General features: G+C 34.7%; 1 protein-coding gene across 1 annotated transcript in view; it reads right to left on the bottom strand.

Annotated features, from left to right (window-relative positions):
* Setdb2 (SET domain bifurcated histone lysine methyltransferase 2) overlaps nt 1-23053 on the bottom strand; it is a 43285-nt gene that overhangs the window by 19239 nt on the left and 993 nt on the right. Inside the window, exons 2-4 of the mRNA XM_047552379.1 lie at nt 16733-17092; nt 6513-6638; nt 4867-4932 (exon numbers count right to left, since the gene is read on the bottom strand). Coding sequence (XP_047408335.1) covers nt 4867-4932; nt 6513-6638; nt 16733-16748 — 208 coding nt within the window. The 5' untranslated portion in view covers nt 16749-17092. The remainder of the gene's footprint in view (nt 1-4866; nt 4933-6512; nt 6639-16732; nt 17093-23053) is intronic.

Here is a 23053-nt window from a genome sequence, read left to right on the forward strand (position 1 = left end):
GGTTTAGAATTTTTTCTGAAGAAACTCTAGTTTGGCTTTAATTTGATCTGAATTTCAATCAATTGCCTTTACCTATATTTTACAGAAAATGACATAGCCCTTTAAGGTTTATAGAAGGTCACAAAATGGAAAATTTACACATCTTTTATCTTTTCATTGTTCTACAACTATCTATTTTGTGGGGGGATAGGTTGAAGTATTTGGTTGCCTCTTTTAATATTTCTTCATACATCTGTTTACACTTAATTCTATCTCATTTTTTTGCAGGGGGAGGGCAGTGCTGGCAATTAAACCCTGGGCCTTGCACATGCTGGGTAAGTACTCTGTTCTTTCCTACTTTTTATATTTCATCTATGCTTCCCTCTAACATGTCTATAACATAGAAATAAAGTTGTATATTTGGTGACAAAAAGGTATAGATTCACTGTTCATATTCTGTAAAGTGAGCATGTGGAGTATTCTATGGCTTAAAAACTTTTTTTAATGTATTTTTTCTATGCACAAATGAGCTGTAAGAAAAAAATTATTGTGCCCTAGACTGTTAACTTGCTGTTAAAGAAAAAATTAATCAGCTGGGTACAGTAGCACATACCTATAATTCCAGCAACTTGGGAGGTTAAGGAAGGAGAATAACAAGTTTGAGGCTAGCCTCAGAAATCTGGCAAGAACTGTCTCAAAATTTTGAAAAGGCTGGAGGTGTAACTTAGTGATAGAGCATTCCTGGGTTCAATGATACATGGTGAAGCACCATAAAGCACTTTATTTATGACCATTGTGACAAACATAGGACCACTGCAATGGGATTTTCCATGAGGGAGGGGATCGGGCTCAGTTCTCAATATGGTATGGGCAAGTGGAAATTAACTTCAAGGTGGGAATTAACAATCAAGGTGGGATCAATGAGTGGAAAATTACCAAGAGGAAACATAAAACATGTAAAGAGGATTCTGGATAAACCAACCCAATAGGATCCTTTTTTTTCTTAGTTGTTGATGGAGCCTTATTTTTTTATTTATTCATTTGCAGTGCTGAGGATTGAACCCAGTGCCTCACACATGCTAGGTAAGTGCTCTACCACTGAACTACAGTGCCAGTCCCCACAACAGGATTCTTGATGGAGACAGGTCAGTGATCACATATGACTGAGATGGTGGGAGATGAGGAACCTAATCAGATACTAAGGATGATTACATATCAAGAATGGGGGATCAGGGATCTTGTTAAAACTGGATTTGTAAGAAATATACAGATGGGCCAAGGAGAAGGTTCAGGAGCCTAACTGAAGTCTGAACAGCAGTTTAATTTTACTAAATCCAACAGCAATAAAAGTTTAAAATAATATCTTTTAAAAAATATTTTTGTTGTCCATGGATCTTTATTTTATCTATATGCAGGGTTTCACACGCACTAGGCAAGTGCTCCAACACTTAGCTACAGCCCCATCCCTTAAAATATCTAAAGTTAAAATCCAAGGCTTCTCCTTGGCTCATTAGAAAACAGAAATTTCTTTTTAATTGTCCAGATAAAGAAAAAAGGCTTAAAATTTGATAGCTGAAGAAAACTATAATAACTAACTAGAAATTAAGTTTTACAAATTAAGGATTTCTGATTTTTTTCCCTCAGATAATTTCTTTTAAAAAGTCATATAAATCATATTAGCAAATATGAATGAAACAAACATATGCAAAGCTGAAGTAAGAGCTAATGAAAACATGGAGATTTTAAATTAATCATTAGATGAGGAAGGAAAGGGAAATAGTTCCTTTCAAGAAAACAGTATCAAATCCTTTTATGGAGACACTGCAAGAATATATAAGTCATATATAAGCAAAAAAATAAAGGCAATTGGTGGTTTAATAAGGAGCCTGGGGAGCCCAGGTTTGATCTCGGATGGCTTGTTATGACCTTGACATTAAGTTCTTTTGTTTTTCTCAGTCTCAGCATTTTAAAATATTTTTTTAAAAAGTGCTTAAATAAGAGTAATATTATGGCATTTGCAAATAAATGGATGGAATTGGAGAATATCATGCTAAGTGATATAAGCCAAGCCCAAAAAACCAAAGGTCGAATGTTTTCCCTGATAAGTGGAGAATGATATATAAGGGGGGTGGTGGGGTGGGGAGAAGGAAATGAGAGGGAGGGGGGTATGAAAAATGGTGGAATGAGACAGACATCATTACCCTATGTACATGTATGATTACACAAATGGTATGAATCCACATTGTGTACAACCACAGAAATGAAATGATGTACCCCATTTGTGTACAATGAATCAAAATGCAGTCTGTAAAAAATTAATAGATAAAAATAATAATAATAAATAAATAAATAAATGCTAGCATGAAACTTCTATAACCACCAGGTTTTTAATCCTTATATATGCTAACAATGTAAACTACATAACTCTTCTCTAAACACTTAAGAACATTTCTCTGCCACTGGTACTTTTAATAAATAAGTTACATTTCAGATGAACAAACTATATAAAAATATGCAATCATAATATTTGGCATTTCTAATGATGAAATTATTGCTTTAAAAGACCCAAAACAAAAACTCAACTTTACCAGAAAGTAAACTGTTTCAGAGGGAAAATGGTTTATAATTACTTCCTTGTTACCATCTCCTGCATTTAAAGTCTTTCTCTTACAAAATTAATGCAATTCCTTAAGGTATATTGATTCTGAAGGGGTCTGGATGTGCTACAGTGGCACAGGAATTATTTTGAGCTAAAAACATTCAAGAATCACTGAATGCAGGAAGAGGCTTTCTCTGAACTCCTCTTTAACTGTCTAAACACAGGTCTTCCAAAACAAATAAACAAATCCTTTAAGTTATTACAAATCACAGGAATTGTACCAACCAGGAATACATCACAAGAGAGCAGAGGAGGTTGATACTATATCCAGACAGAATTGTTACAAATTATATCTCCTATCTACTCTCCTCAGGGCCCATTTACTTTCAAAAGTCATTTGTACTTCCATAAGTGCCTCTTCTTCCTCCCACTCACTTTTAAAAAATCATTTTCCTCACCCCTTCCTTTTCCTTATTATGATGATATAATAAGCTCTCAAAGCTCATTGCTGCTTTGGGTAGTCACTTCTTTCTGTGATGCTCCTATACATGTAAAATAAAAGAGTTTATACCTGTATGCCTTTTCTCCTGTTAATCTGTCATTTGTCAGTTTAATACACAGCTCCCATGCAGCCACTGAGATAAAAAGGTTCTCCTCCCATGAATCCAAATGTTACTGAAGAATACTGTGAAAGGGGGGTTTTTCCTGAAGAACATATTCTCCTAAAACTATATTTTAGCTATTTGAAATTATGAATACTTATAAAAAACAAAAAGGGTCTTTAAAATAAATAGACTGGTGATGTTAGACTACATTTTCAGAGACTTAAAGGTCTTAAGACTCCAAATTATGACAGTGAAACAAAACCAAATTTTTCTAACAATACTCAGCAGTATTAAAATCTGGTAAATGTTATTCCTCCTCAACACTTTGTGATAGATTAAGATTTATGGAGTGGTGATGTGACAGACTAAGGTTTATGGAATAGCAATTCTGATAAAAATCATTTTGTTATTCTAGTCTTAGTACATGTTGTTTCATAACACAAAGTATATATTTGACCTGTCCCAATTCCTGACAGAGTTCCTAAACCTTCTAATATCCTAAGTGATAGGGTAATTGAGCATCCTCTGTTTCACTTTGGTCTTAGTTCCTGATTCCTGACATAAGAGCTTCTAAGACCCTGGAAATCTCCAGCGATGAGTGTCTTTTGTATACTGATAAGATGACTGACTGGTGACTAGGGTCTCTGGAGAGCTTTAGGATGGTGGCTGGTCATCAGAAAGACCAAAGCACAATTACAGGGTATGAACTTTCAACCCTAAGTACCTCTGCTTTCCATCTCCAGGGAGTAGAGAGGGGTAGGAGATTGAGACAACCACCAAGGACCAATGATTCGATCATTTGTGAATGTAATTAGACCTCCATAAAATCCCTGAATAATGCGGTTTGGAGGAATTGCAGGTTGATAAAAGCATCCATATCCTAGGAGGGTGGTGCACCTCATAACTTTACTCCTGCACTCGGTGTCCTTCCAGACTGGACCATGCCCTATGGACCTCTTCATCTGGGTGTTCACTTGAATCCTCTATAATAAACTGGTATAAGTAAAGCATTTTCCTGAATTCTGTGAGCCATTATAGCAAAATTATTGAACAGGAGAAAGCTGTTGTGAGGATCCCTGATTTATAGCCAAGTCAGTAGCCAAATCAGTCAAGTAGCAGAGGTTCAGCATTTGTGACTGGCATTTAAAGTGGGGGGCAAGTCTTGTGGGACTCAGCCTTTAAACCTGTGCAATCTATGCTAACTCTAGACAGTTAGTGCCAGAAATCAATTAAATTATAGGACATCTTATCAGTGTCCACAGGATATGGGGCAATTGTGTGGTATAGAAAAATCACATATTTGAAGCATTGTGAATACAGAAACAGTTTTTCTTTATTATCTTTGATTCTTCTAAACTGAATTTGTTTAGAACTTTGAAGACTGATGGTCTAAAACCACCATAGAAATGAAAAATTTATCCACAGACTATTCCTTTCTAATAGTGTTCTTCACAGAAAGCAGGTTTATAGTGACTTAGAGTCTCAGAATTCTATTCGTCTTTCCTCATCTCCAGATGGATAAAATTTTTCATTTAATGGAGGAAACTGATTTTATAAGTTAGTAATGTGGATCTTATATTTTATTTCAAATTATCTTTAATTAACTTGACATAAAGGGTGGCCTGTTTCATGGCAAGAAAATAACAGAGAATACTCTAGGATTGGGATAAGAAAGATACATACCCTTGATTAATGTTGAATTGTTACTTATAGTTGCTTCATTCACTAGAATCATTGCTTGTACGTATTCTGTCAAGTGGGAGAAAGGAATGAAAATAATCAGCATCACCCTCACCTTTATTCACAATACCTGCTATCATGTTCAAAAATTACATACTTTACCCACATTTAACCTCACAACTCCCAAGTGGTACTGGGGATTGAACTCAAGGGAGTTTAACCACTGAGCCACATCCCAGTACTTTTTATTTTGAGATAATCTCACTAAAGTTGCTTAGAGGCTGGCCTTGACTTTCGGTCTTCCTGACTTGACTCAGCATCCCAAGTTGCTGGGGTTACAGGTATATGCCACCATGCCTTGTCTGAGTACTTCTTATAATTATGTGCATTAGAGATAAATAAATTGAGGCTCAGAGGCTAAGCTATTTATTTTAGGTCATCCAGCTAGAGGTGGTGGAACTGGATTCAGAAATACATTTATCTGACTTGTGAAGGCTTGAAAAGGAATATTCAAGTAGTACTATTTTGTTTTTACTAATACATAATAGATTAATGTCTTAAGAACAGAAATGTTGGGCTGGGGTTGTGGCTCAGTGGCAGAGTGCTCACCTAGCATGCATGGGGCCCTAGGTTCAATTCTCAGCACCATATAAAAATAAAGGCATTGTGTCCACCTACAACTAAAACAAAATATTTTTTAAAAAAGTTGCATTAAAAAAAAAAAAAAAAGAACAGAAATGTCACCAGAAAGTATTAAAAAATTAGGGAAATTTTTGCTTTAAAACTGTGTGTCCTGCTGAGTACACTGGCACACACCTATAATCCCAGCTATTAATAATACTGGGGCAGGAAGATGGAAGTTCAAGGTCAGACTACAACATAGTGAGACCCTTTCTCAAAATAAATAAATAAAGGTTGGAGATGTAATTCGGTGGAATAGAGCCCCCCTGGGTTTAATCTTCAGTACTGCCAAAAAAGCAAACCCCCCCAAAATACTGTATAACCTATGCACTGAAGTATTCTACATTAAAGTTTTATATTCTACAACTAACTAGTTTTATATTCTACAACTAACTACAACTAAAGATAGACAATAGGAAAGAAAAAAACTATCATAAGACTAGTAGAGGAAGTTGTTTCTAGCAGGCAGTTAAATGCACTCTTTTTGGGGGGCAGGGTGCCAAGGACTGAACTCCGGGTTTTATACATGCAAACCACACTGATCCATATCCCCAGCCTCTGTACTTTATCCACATACACCCATACATGTAAGAACTAGCTGTCTGAATGATGGCATAATGAATAAGCTCTTGTATTTTTCTATAAATGCCAAATGTCATAGGAGGAGCAGATACTACTTTTGTAACATCACCTAGCTTAGAAAAACATAACGGTTTAAAAAAAAAAGAGTTAGCTGGATATAAGAATAAATAAATTCAGTAGTTATTACTCATAAGTAATCAGATTCATTCACTATTACAAAATGTCCACAGTTTTCCTCGGAGCAGTGCACAAAAAAGAGCAAACAGACTAATATTAGGTTGTTAGGAAACAAACAAAAATTACTTGACTTTTAAAATAACACTGGATGTAGAATTATACAGTACTGCCAGTGGGCAATATTAGGTATATTGATTATTCCTTTATACCTTTATTTGTGGCAGACCTATCTTTGATCTTCTCTTTAAGTGATTGTAACACATTTTGCACTTTTTCAAATACAAAGTCCACTTTTCCATCACCTTCCAGTTCCATCCAGAAAGTTTTTGCATCACCTAAAACAAAAATAGGTAGGTTAATAATCTCAGAGTTTAACAGAAACAGACTCATTTCGACAGGGCATATGTTACAGAAAAACCTACTTGGTTTCTAAATAAAATCAAATTCAATTGGTCTGTCACTTTGAGAAAAGGATTTTGGTTATGTTTCCTAATCAAAGCTAGAAACAAAGAATATGATTCAAGTATCTCACCTGTTTCTGCTAACTTTAAAAATCTACTGCAGGCTGTATTTGTAGCTTAGTGCTTGCCTAGCATGCACGAAGCCCTGTGGGCTCAATTCCCAGTACCCTTCACACACAATATATATATCACTTCAATGACACTATTTCTTAATTGGAAAACAGAAGAAAGGATTTTGTTGTAGATAGAGTAGTAGTACAGCACACGTATAGAAAGCACTTTTCAAGTGTCAGGGATATAACCTATAATAAGTATAGAGGTAGATGGTTCCAGAACAAAAGATCTCAATGATTGTTAAAATAAACGTCCAATTTCTTTTCTTTCATTCAGTCTTTCTTTCTTTTTTTGGTGGTGCTGGGGATTAAACTGAGGACCTTATGCATGCTAGGAAAGCACTCTACCTCAGAGTCACTTCCCCAGTCTCGTTGTCCAATTTCTTTTTTCTTTCTTTTTTTTGGTACTAGGGATTGAACTCAGGGGCACTCGACCACTGAGCCACATCCCCAGCCCTACTGTGTATTTTATTTAGAGACTAGATTTCACTGAGTTGCTTAGCACCTCGCTTTTAATGAGGCTGGCTTTGAACTCGTGATCCTCCTGCCTTAGCCTCCTGAGCCTGTGAGATTACAGGCATGCATGCGCCACTGCACCCAGTCCAATTTCATCTGAAAAAGTCTTTTATGTTAACTTTAATTACATGAAGCAAAATCATGTTTATTTAAGGTAACATTATATAAAAAAGTCAATATTTCTGATGATCAGCAAACTAACACCTTACTCAAAAAGATGTAAGCATCTTTTCCTAGAGAAATAATCCTTTTGACATTGAAAACAAATATAAGAAAGATAACTATTGGTGAAAATCAAATCTCATTTACACTGCTTCAAGTAACAAGAATACCTAAAATGTCAAGCACAATTTGTAAACTGTTAAAATTAATAAATAAAATTATTTAAAATTAACAGGCCTTAAGTAAAGAAGTGACATAATGATAACTGCTTAGAAGGAATGGTCATTTGAATAGCCATTGGGAGGATTAATGAGAACAGCCCAAACTAGTTACCAAAAAAATTTATTTTCCTTAAACAAAACAACAAACCTCCAAATTTGGCAAAGAAGGCAGAATCTTCATAAGAATGAAGCATAGATCTCAAGAGTACCAATCTCCATGGGAAAGTTACCTTTCCCAAAGGGGATGTCTGGCTAATTAGGGGAGCTGTCAGCAAGTGGCCTCAAGAGGAGTACTGTTTCCCTGTTAACACTCTGCACTGATATGGACTGCACCAGAAGCCTACTTTTAATTCCTCAAAGCACAGTTCAGACAAGATTTCAAGATTTGAAACAAATTCACTGTGAGAGGAAAAAAGTGATGACAGATGGTATTTAAAGGGCAGGTAGGGGTCATGATGTTAAGGGTCTTACGCGTCATGCTAAGCAACTTTTATTTTTTTATGTGGAAGGCTACTCGAAAGTTGTAAACATCTTATGATGTGTTCAGAAATGTTTCTTTAAAAAAAGCTGCACAGATGGCAGTGGGTTAAGAATGATTTCCATCTTTCTGTTTCAGGCAACCATATGGAAAGTAATGCTATTCACTGGGGTAGAAATGAAGTTAGAGGTACAAGTGGGATATTTCAAGGAGGGACAGGCTCTTTGTGCATTCAAGGTATGCAGGTTATAAAGTTTAAGATCTGATTCAGAAATACAATTTTGTAGTCAATAGGTTACAAATACTTGCTGGGGTCAGATGGCAGGTTTGATTGCTCATGGAAAACATATTAAGAAGTATCTCCTGTAAAATACCAACATGTAGGAAATAAACAGGAAAAGGAACCATGATGTCTGAGAAGACAGAAGGGAAACTCAAGGGAGTAGCATCTCAGGAGTCAAGGAAAGAACAGGAATAGTAATTAACAAAATAGGCTTTGTGCAGATGTCACTGGGTTGAATCCCAGTATTGCCACTTATTAGTTATGTGACCACATCTGTAAAATGGATATAAAAAATAGCCTGAATTTCAAGGAGATGACGTGCAGATCAGAATATGGCAACTGGCAAGAGATTACTGTACATTTTTAAACAAAGTACAGTCTTAGGCAAAAGGAGTTAAGCCTTCCACTGTGAGGTCTTTCAGCTTAGGGAGAAAAACATTTTGTGAAGCAGGTCTTTCCTACAGTCCCCAAATTATTGAGTTTTTCACAGATATAACCACCACCACCACCAACAACAACAAAAACAACAAAAATACTGCTTTCAGACAAAAACACTTGATTGTTACTATGATTCCTTTCATAAATATGAATTATCCATTCTAAGAATTTATCTTTGTTAGAGGTGGACATCTAGATGAGAAAGATTTGAAAGTATCTAAAAACAACTTTTAAAGAAAACAGTCTATATACACAATGGAATATTATTTAACCATAAAAGGATAAAATTCTGTCATTTATGACAATATATAGGTAGAAATGGAGGATATTGTTACGTAAAATAAGTCAGGCCCAGAAAGACAAGTACTGCTTGATCTCACTCATATATGGCATCTAAAAACCTTAAAATTTCAAATTTAAAAAATTAAAAATCTCAAAAGTTAAGAGTAGAATAGTGTCTCCCAGAGACTGGGGAGACAAGGGAGGGAGGGAGGGAGAGAGGAAGGAAGGAAGGAAGGAAGGGAAAAGGTTGGTCAACAGATACTAAGTTGCAGATAGAGTGGAGAAATAAATTTTGGTGCTCTACTGCACAGCAGAATGAACACTGATAATGATAATGTACTGTACATTTCAAAAATGTAGAAAAAGTTTTGAATGTTTTCACCACAAATGACAAATATTTGAAAAGATATATACCAAACTTGAACATTAAACAGTGTATGCATGTATTGAAATATCAACCCATACCCCATAAATATGTCCTTTTATGTCCATTAAAAAATTAATTCAAGGGCCGGGGATATAGTTCAGTTGGTAGAGTGCTTACCTTGCAAGCACAAGGTCCTGGGTTCAATCCCCAGCACCGCAAAAAAAAAAAAAAAATTAACTCAAGCTGGGCACAGTGGTACACACCTGTAATCCCAGCGGCTTGAGAGGCTGAGGTAGGAGAATTCCAAGTTTGAAGTCTGCCTCAGGAACTTAGTGAAGCCTGTGGCAACTTAGCAAAACCCTGCCTCAAAATAATAAAAGAAAAAGGACTGGGGATGTGGTTCAGTGGTTAAGAACCCCTGGATTCAATCCCTGGCCCCGCCCCTGCCCCAAATGAACTAGTTACTAGGGATGTAACTCAGCTGTAGAATGCTTGCCTATTGTGCACAAGGCCCTGGGTTCAATTCCCAGCACAAAGGAAGGAAGGAAGGAAGGGAGGAAGGAAGGAAGGAAGGGAGGGAGGGAGGGAGGGAGGGAGGAAAAGAAAATTAACCAATTGGGCTGTGGGTATAGCTCAGTGGTAGAATGCTTGTCTGGCATTTTCAAGGCCCTGGTTTGATTCCTAGCACCACACATACGAAACAAAAAATCAACTAGTTCATTTAAAAGTGCTAAAAGTCTGGGAATGTAGTTCAGTTGTAGAGTGCTTGCCCAGCATGCTCAAGACTCTGGGTTCAATCTCCAGTACTACAAAAAACAAAAACTTAAAAAAAAAAAGGAAGGAAGGAAGGAAATAGAAAGTGTGTGCATGTGGTGAGGGGAGGCGTGTTTCTGGAAGGTCAGGGCTGCACTTGAGAGCACTTGCCCAGCACTCCAGAGGCCTTGGGTTCCATCCCCAGCACCTCAAAAACAAACAAAAACCCTTCTGGAATCTATACAATTTTATCCTGAACTAAGAAGTGGTGATGTTAAAAGACAGTATTCAGGACTTAAACTGAATTTATTTTTTAGTGACTACTGTTTAAAACTCCTTAAAAATGTCAATATAGGGGCTGGGGAGATAGCACAAGGCCCTGGGTTCGATCCCCAGCACCCAAAAAAAAAAAGGTCAATATATTATTACTAAATTATTTTGATAGAATATACCTAAAACCAAATTACTTAAGAAGCATCAATATTAATTAGTTTTAGAACTAATGAAGAAGATAATAGCAACATAATTTAAGGAACTAGACTGGGAGTACAGATCAGTGGTGGAGCTCCTGCTGAGCACATATAAGGTTCTGGATTGGATCCCCAGCACCACCATCCCCAAATTAATTTAAGAAAACAAAGTCAAACAAAGATAATACAACTATTCATTTTTATATGAAATGAATGTAAGTAAGCAAATTGTATTTATTTGTTCTGGGTTTTAAATAAATATATTGTTCCTTATGATATCCTCATTATCTCATACTGTTAGTTTTAATTCTCATTAAAATAGCATTTGCTCCTTGTGTCACTCTGATCATTCTTCTGTCTTCTTGCTATATAAACCTTTAATATTGAGCAAGAAAAGAGGTGCCAACTTTCTGATAAACTGAACTAATAAATTCAGTTAACAACTTCTGTGCACACAGACACTAAAAGAGTAGTCCTAAAAAGAAACATCACGGTGTCTTTTATGTCAACTGCAGCCTATGTGGATGACTACTACAAAGGGAACAATTTTAGTTTCTTGCAGTTGATCTTATTTGTACATTGTATGCATGCTCAGAGTTACAATCTAACCCTGAAAATATTTTAGTATGATTCACTATAAATACTTACAAAAAATAAAGGAGTAAGTACTTAGAGACTAATTTTGCTACTTGTCTTCAGAATTGAAGAATATTATCTAATAACTACTCAGTCCAAACATACTTGTACTTTCCTATATAATTATGTGCAAAAAAAAAAAAAACCATAAAGCAAGAAGTATAACAGCTATGTAAATTATATAGTCATACTATATGTCTCCCAAACTCAAAGATAGTCTTTGTAAAAGGGTAATATTCATGAATCATATTGATATGAATTCATTTACTAGATGAGAATTTACTGAGCACTTACTGAATGCACTGATAATGACCTAGGTACACAGAAACATGCATTATTTTAGAGGATCTCTGAGGTATCTCTGAAGCTGTGATCAGTAAAATGTGGTCTATGAATCCCAGAGAGTCCCCAAATCCTTTCAGAGACTACAGGAGGTCAAATTATTTTAAAAATAATAATAATGAGAGCCAAAGTGGTAGAGCATGTGCTTACTTGCAAACAAGATGATGATGATGATGATGATGATATAAAAATAATAATAATAATAATAATAAAAACACATTTGCCTTTTCTACAGTACAAAGGCATTGGTGGGTAGAACTGCTGATGTGTCAGCAGGAATCAAGGCAGCGGTACCACACTACCACTAAGTCATTGTGATCTTCACCCTTTGATGGCCAGGCGAGGTGGTGCAGGCCTATAATCCTAGTGACTCGGGAGGCTGAGGCAGGAGGATCACAACTTCAAGGCTTGCCTCAGTAACTTAGAGATATCCTGCCTCAAAATAAAAAATAAAAAGAACTGGAGACTTAGCTCAGTGGAAAAGCAACCCTGGATTCAATTCCCAGTACTCTGCCCCCATACAGAATATTCTTGATGAAACAACATAAATTACAATTATTTCTACAGTCAGTATGATAGATGATAGATGTCTCAAGGAAAAGGGATTGTTGGAAGAAACAAGGCAAACTAGTTCTCCCCCTCCTTTTTTTTTTTTTTTTTTTTTTTTAAATGGAGAACTATTTCTACTTAAGAAAAAGAAAACAAAACCCACTGATGAAAGTATCGTTTTTCAGACTTGGAAATTTGGCACATATTTTCCTGAAAAAGGAACAAAGTGAGCCTAGCACTTGACGGTCAAAAGTAACAGCATTTGTTGCTAATGATAAAATTCAAGCTACAAAGTGAAAATGAGAATTCTGGAAACCTTACCATGGCAAGCCTGAAAACTTCTCAATAATTAATCACCTTTTAAATGAGACCAGTAAGCACATTTACAAATATGATTTTTAATACTGTATAATGAAATGTGTCAATATTTGTAAGATATTTCACTGAACTGATTTTTTTTTAAATTTCTTTTTTGGTTGTAGGTGGACACAGTACCTTTATTTTATATTTATATGGTGCTGAGGATCGAACTCAGGGCCTCACGCATACTAGGTGAGTGCTCTACCACCAAGCCAGAACCCCAACTGATATTTTTGTAAGTGGCTTTGGTATGTTGTAAAATCATATATATAGGAAAAAGACTCATTCAAAGTACAAAACAAATCATGAAAAATGTTCACAATTATATGAAAGATTATTAAAATAATTTTCCCTCTTCCTGTCTTTGTGAAGCTTGCCTATACATTTCAATCAACACAACACAGTGCAACACATAATGCAGAAGCAGGTACAAGAATCTCCTTTTAAGCCACATACTGAAAGACATTTGCAACAATATAAAACAATGTTATCCTTTTCTCACTAATTTTTTTCCCCTTATAAATTAAGAGATCTTAAAAATACTTTTAACATTGGATTTATTGTTTTCTTAAAAATAAACCAATAACATTTTTGAAATGTCTCAGTTTCAATTTCTAATACAGTAAATATCAACCTCTTATTACCATATAAACAAAAGTTCTCTGGTGTTTCAAATAAAGAGTATAGAGTTCTAAAACCAAGAAAAGTTTGAGAACCACTGGCCTAGATTATAGACTAGTGAAACCAATACTATAAATCTGCATTAATCCACCTAGGTATGTTAAAGATCAGTTAAACTATTCTGTATGATACTGTAAAGGTAAATATATGATGTTATACATTTTCCAAACCCATAGAACCTTAATATATGCAAATTTTAGAAAATTCATTTAGGAGGTCAGGAATCCCAGTAAGGAATGTAGTCTATGAAGATAATCTAATAACAAATAGACTTCACTAAATGGCCAGGTAGAAAAGGTGCTGAAATTGGAATGGGTTTACAATTCTGATAAATCCATACATATATGCTGGAATTGATCAGTTAAGTAAATAGATGATGGACAGTGGGAACCAAGTTTCTTACTACTGGAGTAGGAATTTATAGATTAGCAAGGATAGGAGACTAGAATGATACATGTGGTAATGGGCGAGTTGAAAATAATATAATTTTGTGCTTAGCTTAATATGCAGATAGCTATACAATGAAATGTTCAGATACCTGTGTATATGTACATATCTGTATACACGTCTATGTACACACACACACACACGCAAATATTTCCTTGCTCTGTCAGGTGAGAAAGCCTATAAACAAGGGCACTCCGATAACAACAAGCACACCTATTGCCCAGATCTTGATTTCTAGTACTATTCTTCAATAAAAGGAACCATTCAAGGAATGGCTAATTCTAAAATTGTTACAAGAAATATACAAGGTGAATCTGGAACATTTTCTAGTGACAGAAAATAAAAAAGTGCTATGAAACAAAAATAAGAAAGAAATATCTACACTGATGGGGATATGTCAAAGGGACATAAGAACCATCTTAAATAGTTTCCAAAGGCCAAACATGGGGCAATTTGAGGAAGAAAATATGTAAAGCAGTACTGAATTATAGCCCAAATATACAGTAAGTACCCATTAGTCCATTTATAAATAATTGATAACTTGAACAGATAAATGGGGGAAAAGAGACAAAAATCTCTCTTGCAAGAGAATTGTAATTAGTTCACATAGATATTTTACTTTCAAGGAGGGGGAGCATAATTCCTACTTAAGTGTAGGTTACACATACTGACTTACTTCCAGAGAGTACAGTAAGAGATATGGGGGGGAGGGGAGTAACTTTTCTCTAAGGCAGAGAAACCTTGCAACACACGTAAATCAGCCAGTTAATCAATCTCAATATGAGAGAGAAATCATGTTCAAAGCATGTACCCTTGATATGATGTATTAAAAATGGTACTTTATTCTGTGATCTTATTCCTCCAAATCAATAATCTCAGTCTAATCATAAGAAAAACATCAGAGAGTGATTCCAATAGAGGGGCATCAAATAAAAATACTTGGATACAAAATCAATAACAAGAATTTGAGAAACTACCATAGCCAAAAGGAGCCTAAGGCATGAAAAGGAAATAAAATATGGTATAATGAATGGAATCCTGGAATGGAAAAAGAGGTTACATAAATTCTAGGAAAATCTGAACAGACAATGGAGTTTATTTAATAATAATGTTGTGATGGGCTGACAGATCTGACTCCAAGAGAATGTTATAGGCCAAACTCTAAGGGAAATGACTAAACAGACTCCATTTTGCTCTGAGACTCCATGTTATGTAGGAAATAAGCTTCTCCCATGGGAACACCCCGCCTCTGTGCCCATCATCAGTTACTTGGTGTGACATGTTTTTTTTTTTTTTTTTTGCGGTGCTGGGGATCGAACCCAGGGTCCTGTGCTTGCAAGGCAAGCACTTTACCAACTGAGCTATCTCAAAGGGCGACATGTTTAATAATATACAATGGCAACTCCTATGTAGTAAAGAATTGCTCTCTTTTGATTCCTATTGCTCCTAAACAATGTACCATGTGAACAGCGATTGTGTGGATGTTAGCAACCATTCTTTAGTTTGTACCTAGGTAAGGTTCATTTTTGACTCACTTCCCCCTCTGTTGATGATCTCATGATGTTAATGTGTAATTTCAAATCATAGTAACAGACACTTATGATTAATGTGATTTTTGGTATAAGAACCCCTACAACCCTGTGGTTGGGGCTGTTCTCCCAATAGCCATTTTTTGGGGCATTGTGTGAGACAGTCAGCCAGCCGGCTTAATAAAGACTCTCAACACTTGTTATTGTGTTGATGAAGATGTGGAGACATAGGAACACTCACTTGCTGCTGGTGGGAATGTATAATGTTAACAACTGTTTAGAAAACAGCCTGGCAGTCCTTCTGTAGGTTAAACGTTGGGTTTATCACCTAAGCCAGCAATTCCACCCCAAGGTATATTTCTAGAGAAATGAAACATTCCAAGAGAAATGTAAGCTCGGGTGTGTATAAAAAACTTGCACATGAATATTTATAACAGTATTATAAATAGCTAAGAAGTGGAAACAACCTCAGTGTCCATCAACCTTTGAGTGAATAAACAAATTGTCATATATGTATATAATGATATGACCAGTCATAAAAAAAATTGACATGTGCTACCACATGGATGAACTTTGGAAATATTATACTAAGTAAAAGAATCCAGTCATAAAACCAACAATTATATGATTACATTTATGCAAATTTTCCTGAACAAGCTCATCCATAGAGTAGTAGATTTGTCACTGTCTAGAGCTGGGAATGAGTCTGGAGCAAAAGGGAAGTGAATGCTAATGGTTATGTGGTTTCTTTGGGGGATGACAAGAATGTTCCAAAACTGATCGTAGTGATGGTCACACAGCTCTGTGAATATACTAAAACCCACTGGATTCTACATTTTAAAGGGTTGAACTGTATCTCAAAATCATGGAAAGAAAAAGTAAATAAAAAGACCAAAACCCAGTTTCAGTTAAAAAAAAAAAAAGACTCTCAAATTTGGACTTCTCAGTGGTGATCGGTCTGTTCTTAAGTTGCGCCCCATAACAATGTATTAATATTAGTTTATTAATGATAACATGTATCACCTAAATGAAAGATGTTAATCATAGGTGAAACTGGGTACTGGATGTATGGGAATTATCTTCTTGATTCTTCTGTAAAACTAAGAACATCTTCTTAAAAGTAAAGTATATTTTTAAGATAACATTAGAGTTCTGATTTAAAATTACTGATTAACTGTTAGGTCTAAAGACAAACAAAACTGGTAGCTATCTGAGGAAAAAAGTTCTTAATGTACTCTTATTCAGAAATGTCACTTACATGAAAAACCTTGAAAATTCCACAATTCAGCGTCTATAAACTTTAAACAGAAAGTTCAACAACAACGTTTTCTTCAAACCTACCATTTTTTTCTCCCATCTTCTGTAGTTGTTTGTATATATGAAATTCTTCAAAATTAAGTTATCAGAAGACTGACATCAATCACTTTGGAGAAAATTACTGGAATCCAATCGTAGTCTTTACAAAATCCACAGTCTTCCAAGAATGAACATTATGTCATTTTTAACCCAATATTCTTTAAATATATGAATTTTCAAATAGAAACTGATTGAAGAATTGTCATAAATGACCACTAGTTCAAACAAAAGACAGGTCCATCATCTTCATCAAGTGAACATTTCCAGTTGTATCAGATCATTGACAATATCTTTTTAAAGGTAAAAACCAACTCCATCTTTTGTTCACAAGTGCATGAAACATTTCTGTAAGGAAAACAATAAAGAATGGTACATATTTGTAAGGAACAAAACATATAAGGAAAAAAGATAGTTACAACAAAAGCTCTTTTAAAATAGCATGAACTATTACAAAATATACATTAACTAGAAAAAATGTGTAAAATACCAAAATTAAGAAAATTACTGAGAATCACCTATAATCTTATCACCCTAATATAACACAGTCATTAATGCTTATATTACATCAATAACCAACAAACTATTCCCATTTTATACTTTGTAAAAATGTTTAAAACAGGGATAGTGATGCTAACTACCTTATAGGTTGTTGTACGGATAAGACTTAATAATCACTTAGAATAGTGCCTGACAGAAGTGAAGGATTCAATTAATATTAGCAATTATTATTATCCTTTCAGTATATAATTTTTAAAAATATGTAGATTTTAGTATATAGAATTCTGAAATCTTTTCACTAATAATATCATGCACTGTCCCACATCATTAATATTTTTACATGACTCAACGTTATATAATATACTTTGGTCAATAATTCACACATTAAAGTATGTTAAGAGCCACGTGTAGTGGTGCACATCTATAACTCCAGCTACTTGGGGAGCTGAGACAGAAGGGTTACAAAATGAGGCCAAACTGGGCAACTCAGTAAGAGAGCTGGGGAGGTAGCTTAGTGGTAAAATGCCCTGGAGTTCAATTCCTAGTATAAACAAAACCCAGGGCTGGGGTTGTGCTCAGAAGTAGAGCATCTGCCTCCCATACGTGAGATTCTGAATTCAATCCCCAATACAGGGAAAAAAAGAAGACATTAAGGATTTTAATAATTAAATTTTATATAAATTATTAATTACTAATGTAAATAAACCTCTATTTCAGACATGGAGACATTTTAAAATTATTTTTTAGTATAATAATTAATGCTAGAGCAAATATATTTTATGCATATCTGATTATTTCCTTAGGATATATACCTAAGGACTAATAGATATATACCAAGAACTAATAGATCAAAAAGGAATCAAAAAGTTGCATCCTCAAGATGTTAGCTAACATCTTGAGAATGTTACCAAGAATTTTGGTAAATTCTTCTGTCACTTCCACACCAACTCATAAAAATACTGGAAAACTTTAGAAAATATATAGATGTGTGTGTGTATTATAGATAGACAGTAATGTTGAAAACAAAGGGAACTCTCTATAGACCAAGTCTGTGAGTCCTCTCTGGGGAAAGGAAGGAGATGAGAAACTGCAGAGATAATGGCAACCATAATCACATACACAAGAAGATGCACAAGAAATCAGTAGAGATGAGTGCTCAAGTGAGAATCCTCAAACGTCTGAAGAAGGCTACACCATGAAAATGAGACCTCACAAGCTCATCAAATTGATGGGCATACATTGAAGAGAATAAAGAATACTGAAAATAATTTTAAAACAAATGTGATTATATCTGATATCCTCAAAAAGCTAAAGAAGGAAACCTCATCCATGAAATAATATAAAGTTTTGAGTTTTGAAAACTTACCAACTAGAAATTTGAGATCCAAAACAAACAAATTTAATAGATGGCTGAATAACAGAACAGACTCACATGAAGAGTCAATTAGTAACCTGAAAGATTGAATTGAGCAGTTCATAGAGTACCTACAGCAAAGAAACAAGAGGAAATACAAAATACCCTGACATGTACATGAGGCAATACTGACCAAGAAATTCTCAGAACTGGAATACAAATAGGACCACTGAGTCCACTGAGTGCTAACTATGGCATAATTCTTAATACAGACCACTAGACAATCTGTGATAAGTTTCAGAATACCAATAATAAAGATGGTATTAGAAATTTTAAGAAAATTTAGATTATCTAGGAACATGTATGAGATTGGTAATGAGACCTCTCACCAGATATACCAAATACAAAATGTTAAAGGAAAGTAGGTGTGAACCTATATTTCTATTTCTAACCAAGGTCTTTTGATACCAAAATAAGACTTTTTACAAACATTCAAAGAGTCACTAAGAGACTCTGAAAGAAATAAGGGAGTACCTTCATGAAGAAAAATGAACCCAGAAAAGAGCATTGAGGTAGCAGTAGTAAGCAAGTGAGTAAAATGTATTAATACTAAATAAATATTGGCTAAAATGGATTTTAATAACAAAACAAAAATGCTAGAAGATATCACCATAAAAGATTATGTTCTTTTTTTTTTTTTTTTACAGGGGGAATAGATCAGAGAAAGTAAAGTAAAAGCACACTAAGCTTTTCCATTATCAGGAGAATACCAATACTGGTTAAACTTATACTTGTTAGGAAAACACAAGTTTAAGAATTGTTGAACACGTAAAGCCAGTCTATTAAAACAGAACAAAGAAAAGATGGAGCCTAGAAAATAAGATGATAAGAATAGGGTATATGTATTAATAATCATAACAAAGGTGAATGCATTAGGACACCCTGGATTAAGCAAAATCTAGCTGTGATAATTTTAAATGAGATCAAACTTAAACAGTGTCACAGAAAGGTTGAAAATGAAGGAATGTATCAAAAGACAACAAGCAAATACAAGAAATGTTCATATTAAACAAGAGTGTAGACAAGTGTTTTAAAGAGAGAACAATTCACCATGAAGATTTAATATTCAATTGCCTCCTACAAATAATAGCACTCTGAAACAGTAAAACTTAAAGAAGTAACAAGAAAAATTCACAAATTCAAAATTTTGGTGGGAAAGTAAACTGTTCTCAGGCACTCACAAAGTAGGTGAAAAAATCAGAATACACAGAATTTAAAGGGGGTTAGGGTGTAGCTCAGTAGAAGAGTGTTTGCTTATGAGAGATATATTTACAGGCTTAGTTTAACAAATGTATAAAACTCTAATTCCAATAAACAATACTTTGGGAGGAAGAGGAAGAGGAGCATACAATTTACAAAATCTGTATGCTAGACCAAAAGGAGTTCTCAACAATTCCAAAAGAATTATGTTACATAAATCAGTCATTGAATATAGTAAAAAAAATCAAAATTAACATTAAGTTAAACTCTACCTTTACACTATGTCTTGAAATTTAAAAAAATTTCCAAATAATTTATTGTCTACAGATAGCAAAGCTTTAAAAGATATCTAAGTTCAAAAATTTTTGAATACTGAGAAATGAAGATCAGCTGAAATAATACATATCAAACCTGAAGAAAGGATCCTACCAGAACAGCATACAGAGCAATAGTTAAGCCTTAAATGAGTTTTTTCATTAAAAAATGAGAAAATTGAAATTATTCATGTAACCATTCAATTAAAGAAGCTGAGAAAAGATAAAATAAACAAATGAAAGATATATGTGTGTACACTAAAAGAATTTTTAAACATGCTAAGGTTCAAACAACTTGATAGCAATGCATAGATGAACCAAAAATTTTCCAGGAAAAGATAAAATACCAAATGGGCTCAAGCCAGGTACAGTGGCACCTGTAATCCCAAATACTCAGGAGGCCAAGGCAGGAGGATCTTGAGTTCAAAGCCAGCTTAGCAAAAAAAATCCTGTCTCAAAATAAAATATTAAAAAGGGCGGGGATGTGGCTCAATGGTTAAGAGCCCTTGGGTTCAATTCACAGTACCAAAAACCAAAAACCAAAACCAAAAACAACCGCATGGGCTCAAGAAGTAAAATCCTACCTAGAAAAAGAAGCATAAAAAGAAATTAAAACAATAAGGATTTTGGGCTGCAGACATAATAAAACAATAAACAACAACAATAACAAAAATGTACTGCACAAGATCTCACCAGAGTTGCAAGCCACACATTCCCATCCCCTCATTTCCAGTACACCAGATCCATGAAGTCATAGATGAACTGTACAAAACTTTCAAGGAATAGAATTTTCTATCTTATACAAACTGTTTCTGAGTAGGAAAAATATGGGAAGATACTCAACTCTTTTTATGAGATTAGTATAACTGTGACTTGTAGAAAGAAACTCAAGGTCAAAATCATTTCCAAGTATAAATTCAAAAATGTTAAATAAAGGAATCCAGCAGTAGAGTAAGATTGGGGTCTGTCCCAGGAATACTCAAGAAGTTTAACACTGGAAAATTTATCAGTGCAGAAAAACAAAGCAAAACTTTTCAACAAAGATTAGTCACTTTGAAGACTGGCATGGTGGCACATGCCTGTAATCCCATGCACTCCAGAAGCTGAGGCAGGAGGAATGCAAGTCTGAGTTCAGCCTCAGTAACTTAGTAAGACCCTGCCTCCAAACAGAAAAATAAAAAGAACTAGGGACATAGCACAATGGTGGAACACCCCTGGGTTCAATCCCAGGTAACGGGCAAGGAAGCAGGTAGGGAGTCAATCACTTGGGGAGAGGAAGGGTGCTTAGCAACTAGGAATAAAAGAGAACTTCCTTAATTTTATATAGACTATAAAAACCTGGTAGAAAAAACTGAAGAGATTTTAAAAATTACATAGGATAACAATCAGGTGTGGTAAGGCATGCCTGTAGTCCTAGCTACTTGGCAGGCTGAGGAAGGATCACGTGAGCTGATTAAAAAAGAAAAAAAAAAAAAGTACATAGTATTCAGGATATGTATAGAATTCCTTAAATCATTAAGGTGATCCTACAGAAAATCAAGTAGTTTTAAAAATAAACTATAATAATTCATATAATTAGAGGTTAATAAACATGAATAGATATTCCAACATTAAGTTAGAGAATGAAGATTAAAAATGAGTCATTTTTAGTCATCAGATGTGTAAAAATTAAGATAATATTTGGCGTTGGGCTAGAAAGTACGGAAAATGGACCCTCATGGATGGGTAAATTAGTAGATATTTTGGAAGCAAACTTGGTAGGACCTATTAAAACTATGTTTATAACTTAAAACCAAGTAATTCCACTATTAGGAGTATATCCTTGAGAAATAAAACATGTGCAAAAAAAACCTCAAAGATATTCCCTGAAGTAATGTTAAGGTGAAAAACTGGAAAAAACCTAATGCCCATTAAGAGGACAAAGCACATGTCAAACAGAACAGAATTTAATGTGAAATCTTTTATCAAGAGGCAGAAAGGTATGTTTTTCATCAACAGAACAACTCAGTTTTATGCTGGAACACTACGCAACAGGTACAAGACATGATTTCTAAATAACAAGAGCTATGAATAACATGTATGTGCAGCAAAAACACCGTTGAGTGAAGAAATTGTTACAGAATGATACAGTATGATACTATTTCCATTAAAATACATACATGCAAATTCAGAGACTTTGTAAGTTAAACTATATATAAAAAGATTTGAAGGTTCTGTGCCAGTTGTCAGTGTCCATTAAGGGCAGGGGAGTGACAGCATTCTGGGATTCTGGATCTAGCTCTTTGTTAAAGCTCAATTTTGTAAAAGGAGAATGGAAAAGTGTACTTAAGTACATGATTTTCAGAAAGGAATCATCCATTTTAAAGTCATATATAGTATATTACCACACTGCCTTCTAGAAAGGTCCTACCAACTTACACTTCCACTTAAGTAGACTCAGTAAGAGCTTTAAAAAAACCTTTCTCCAATGCAGTTCACACCTTTTGAAAATTTGAAGATAACTTAATTTACAAAACCCTTAATGAAAGAAGTTAGCAAGACACAGTAAAGCATAAACAAGAAAATCTAAATCACTCACTAAATTATACTCCAGAGACAGAGGATGCTAATATTTCAGGGTAACTGAAATTTTAAAATTTGGGGTTTTTTTCCCTCAATTTTTCATTTTTTGGGAGAAAAATAATTGTCAGTCTACATTGCTTCAATGTATAGTTCCTTTTCGTTTCTAAAAGGACAAGACAATGTGACCATTTCCTCTTGGTTCCCTATTTAATTATGATGGCAAAGAACATTTGAGTATAAATCACGGGTCCGGCACGCTTCTAAGTACTTCATGAGCTTTTACTTAATCTACGTAACAATCAGGTGGGGAAGCCTTTA

This window comes from Sciurus carolinensis, chromosome 5 (genome assembly GCF_902686445.1).
Source record: "Sciurus carolinensis chromosome 5, mSciCar1.2, whole genome shotgun sequence".
In the NCBI taxonomy this organism is placed as follows: Eukaryota; Metazoa; Chordata; class Mammalia; order Rodentia; family Sciuridae; genus Sciurus; species Sciurus carolinensis.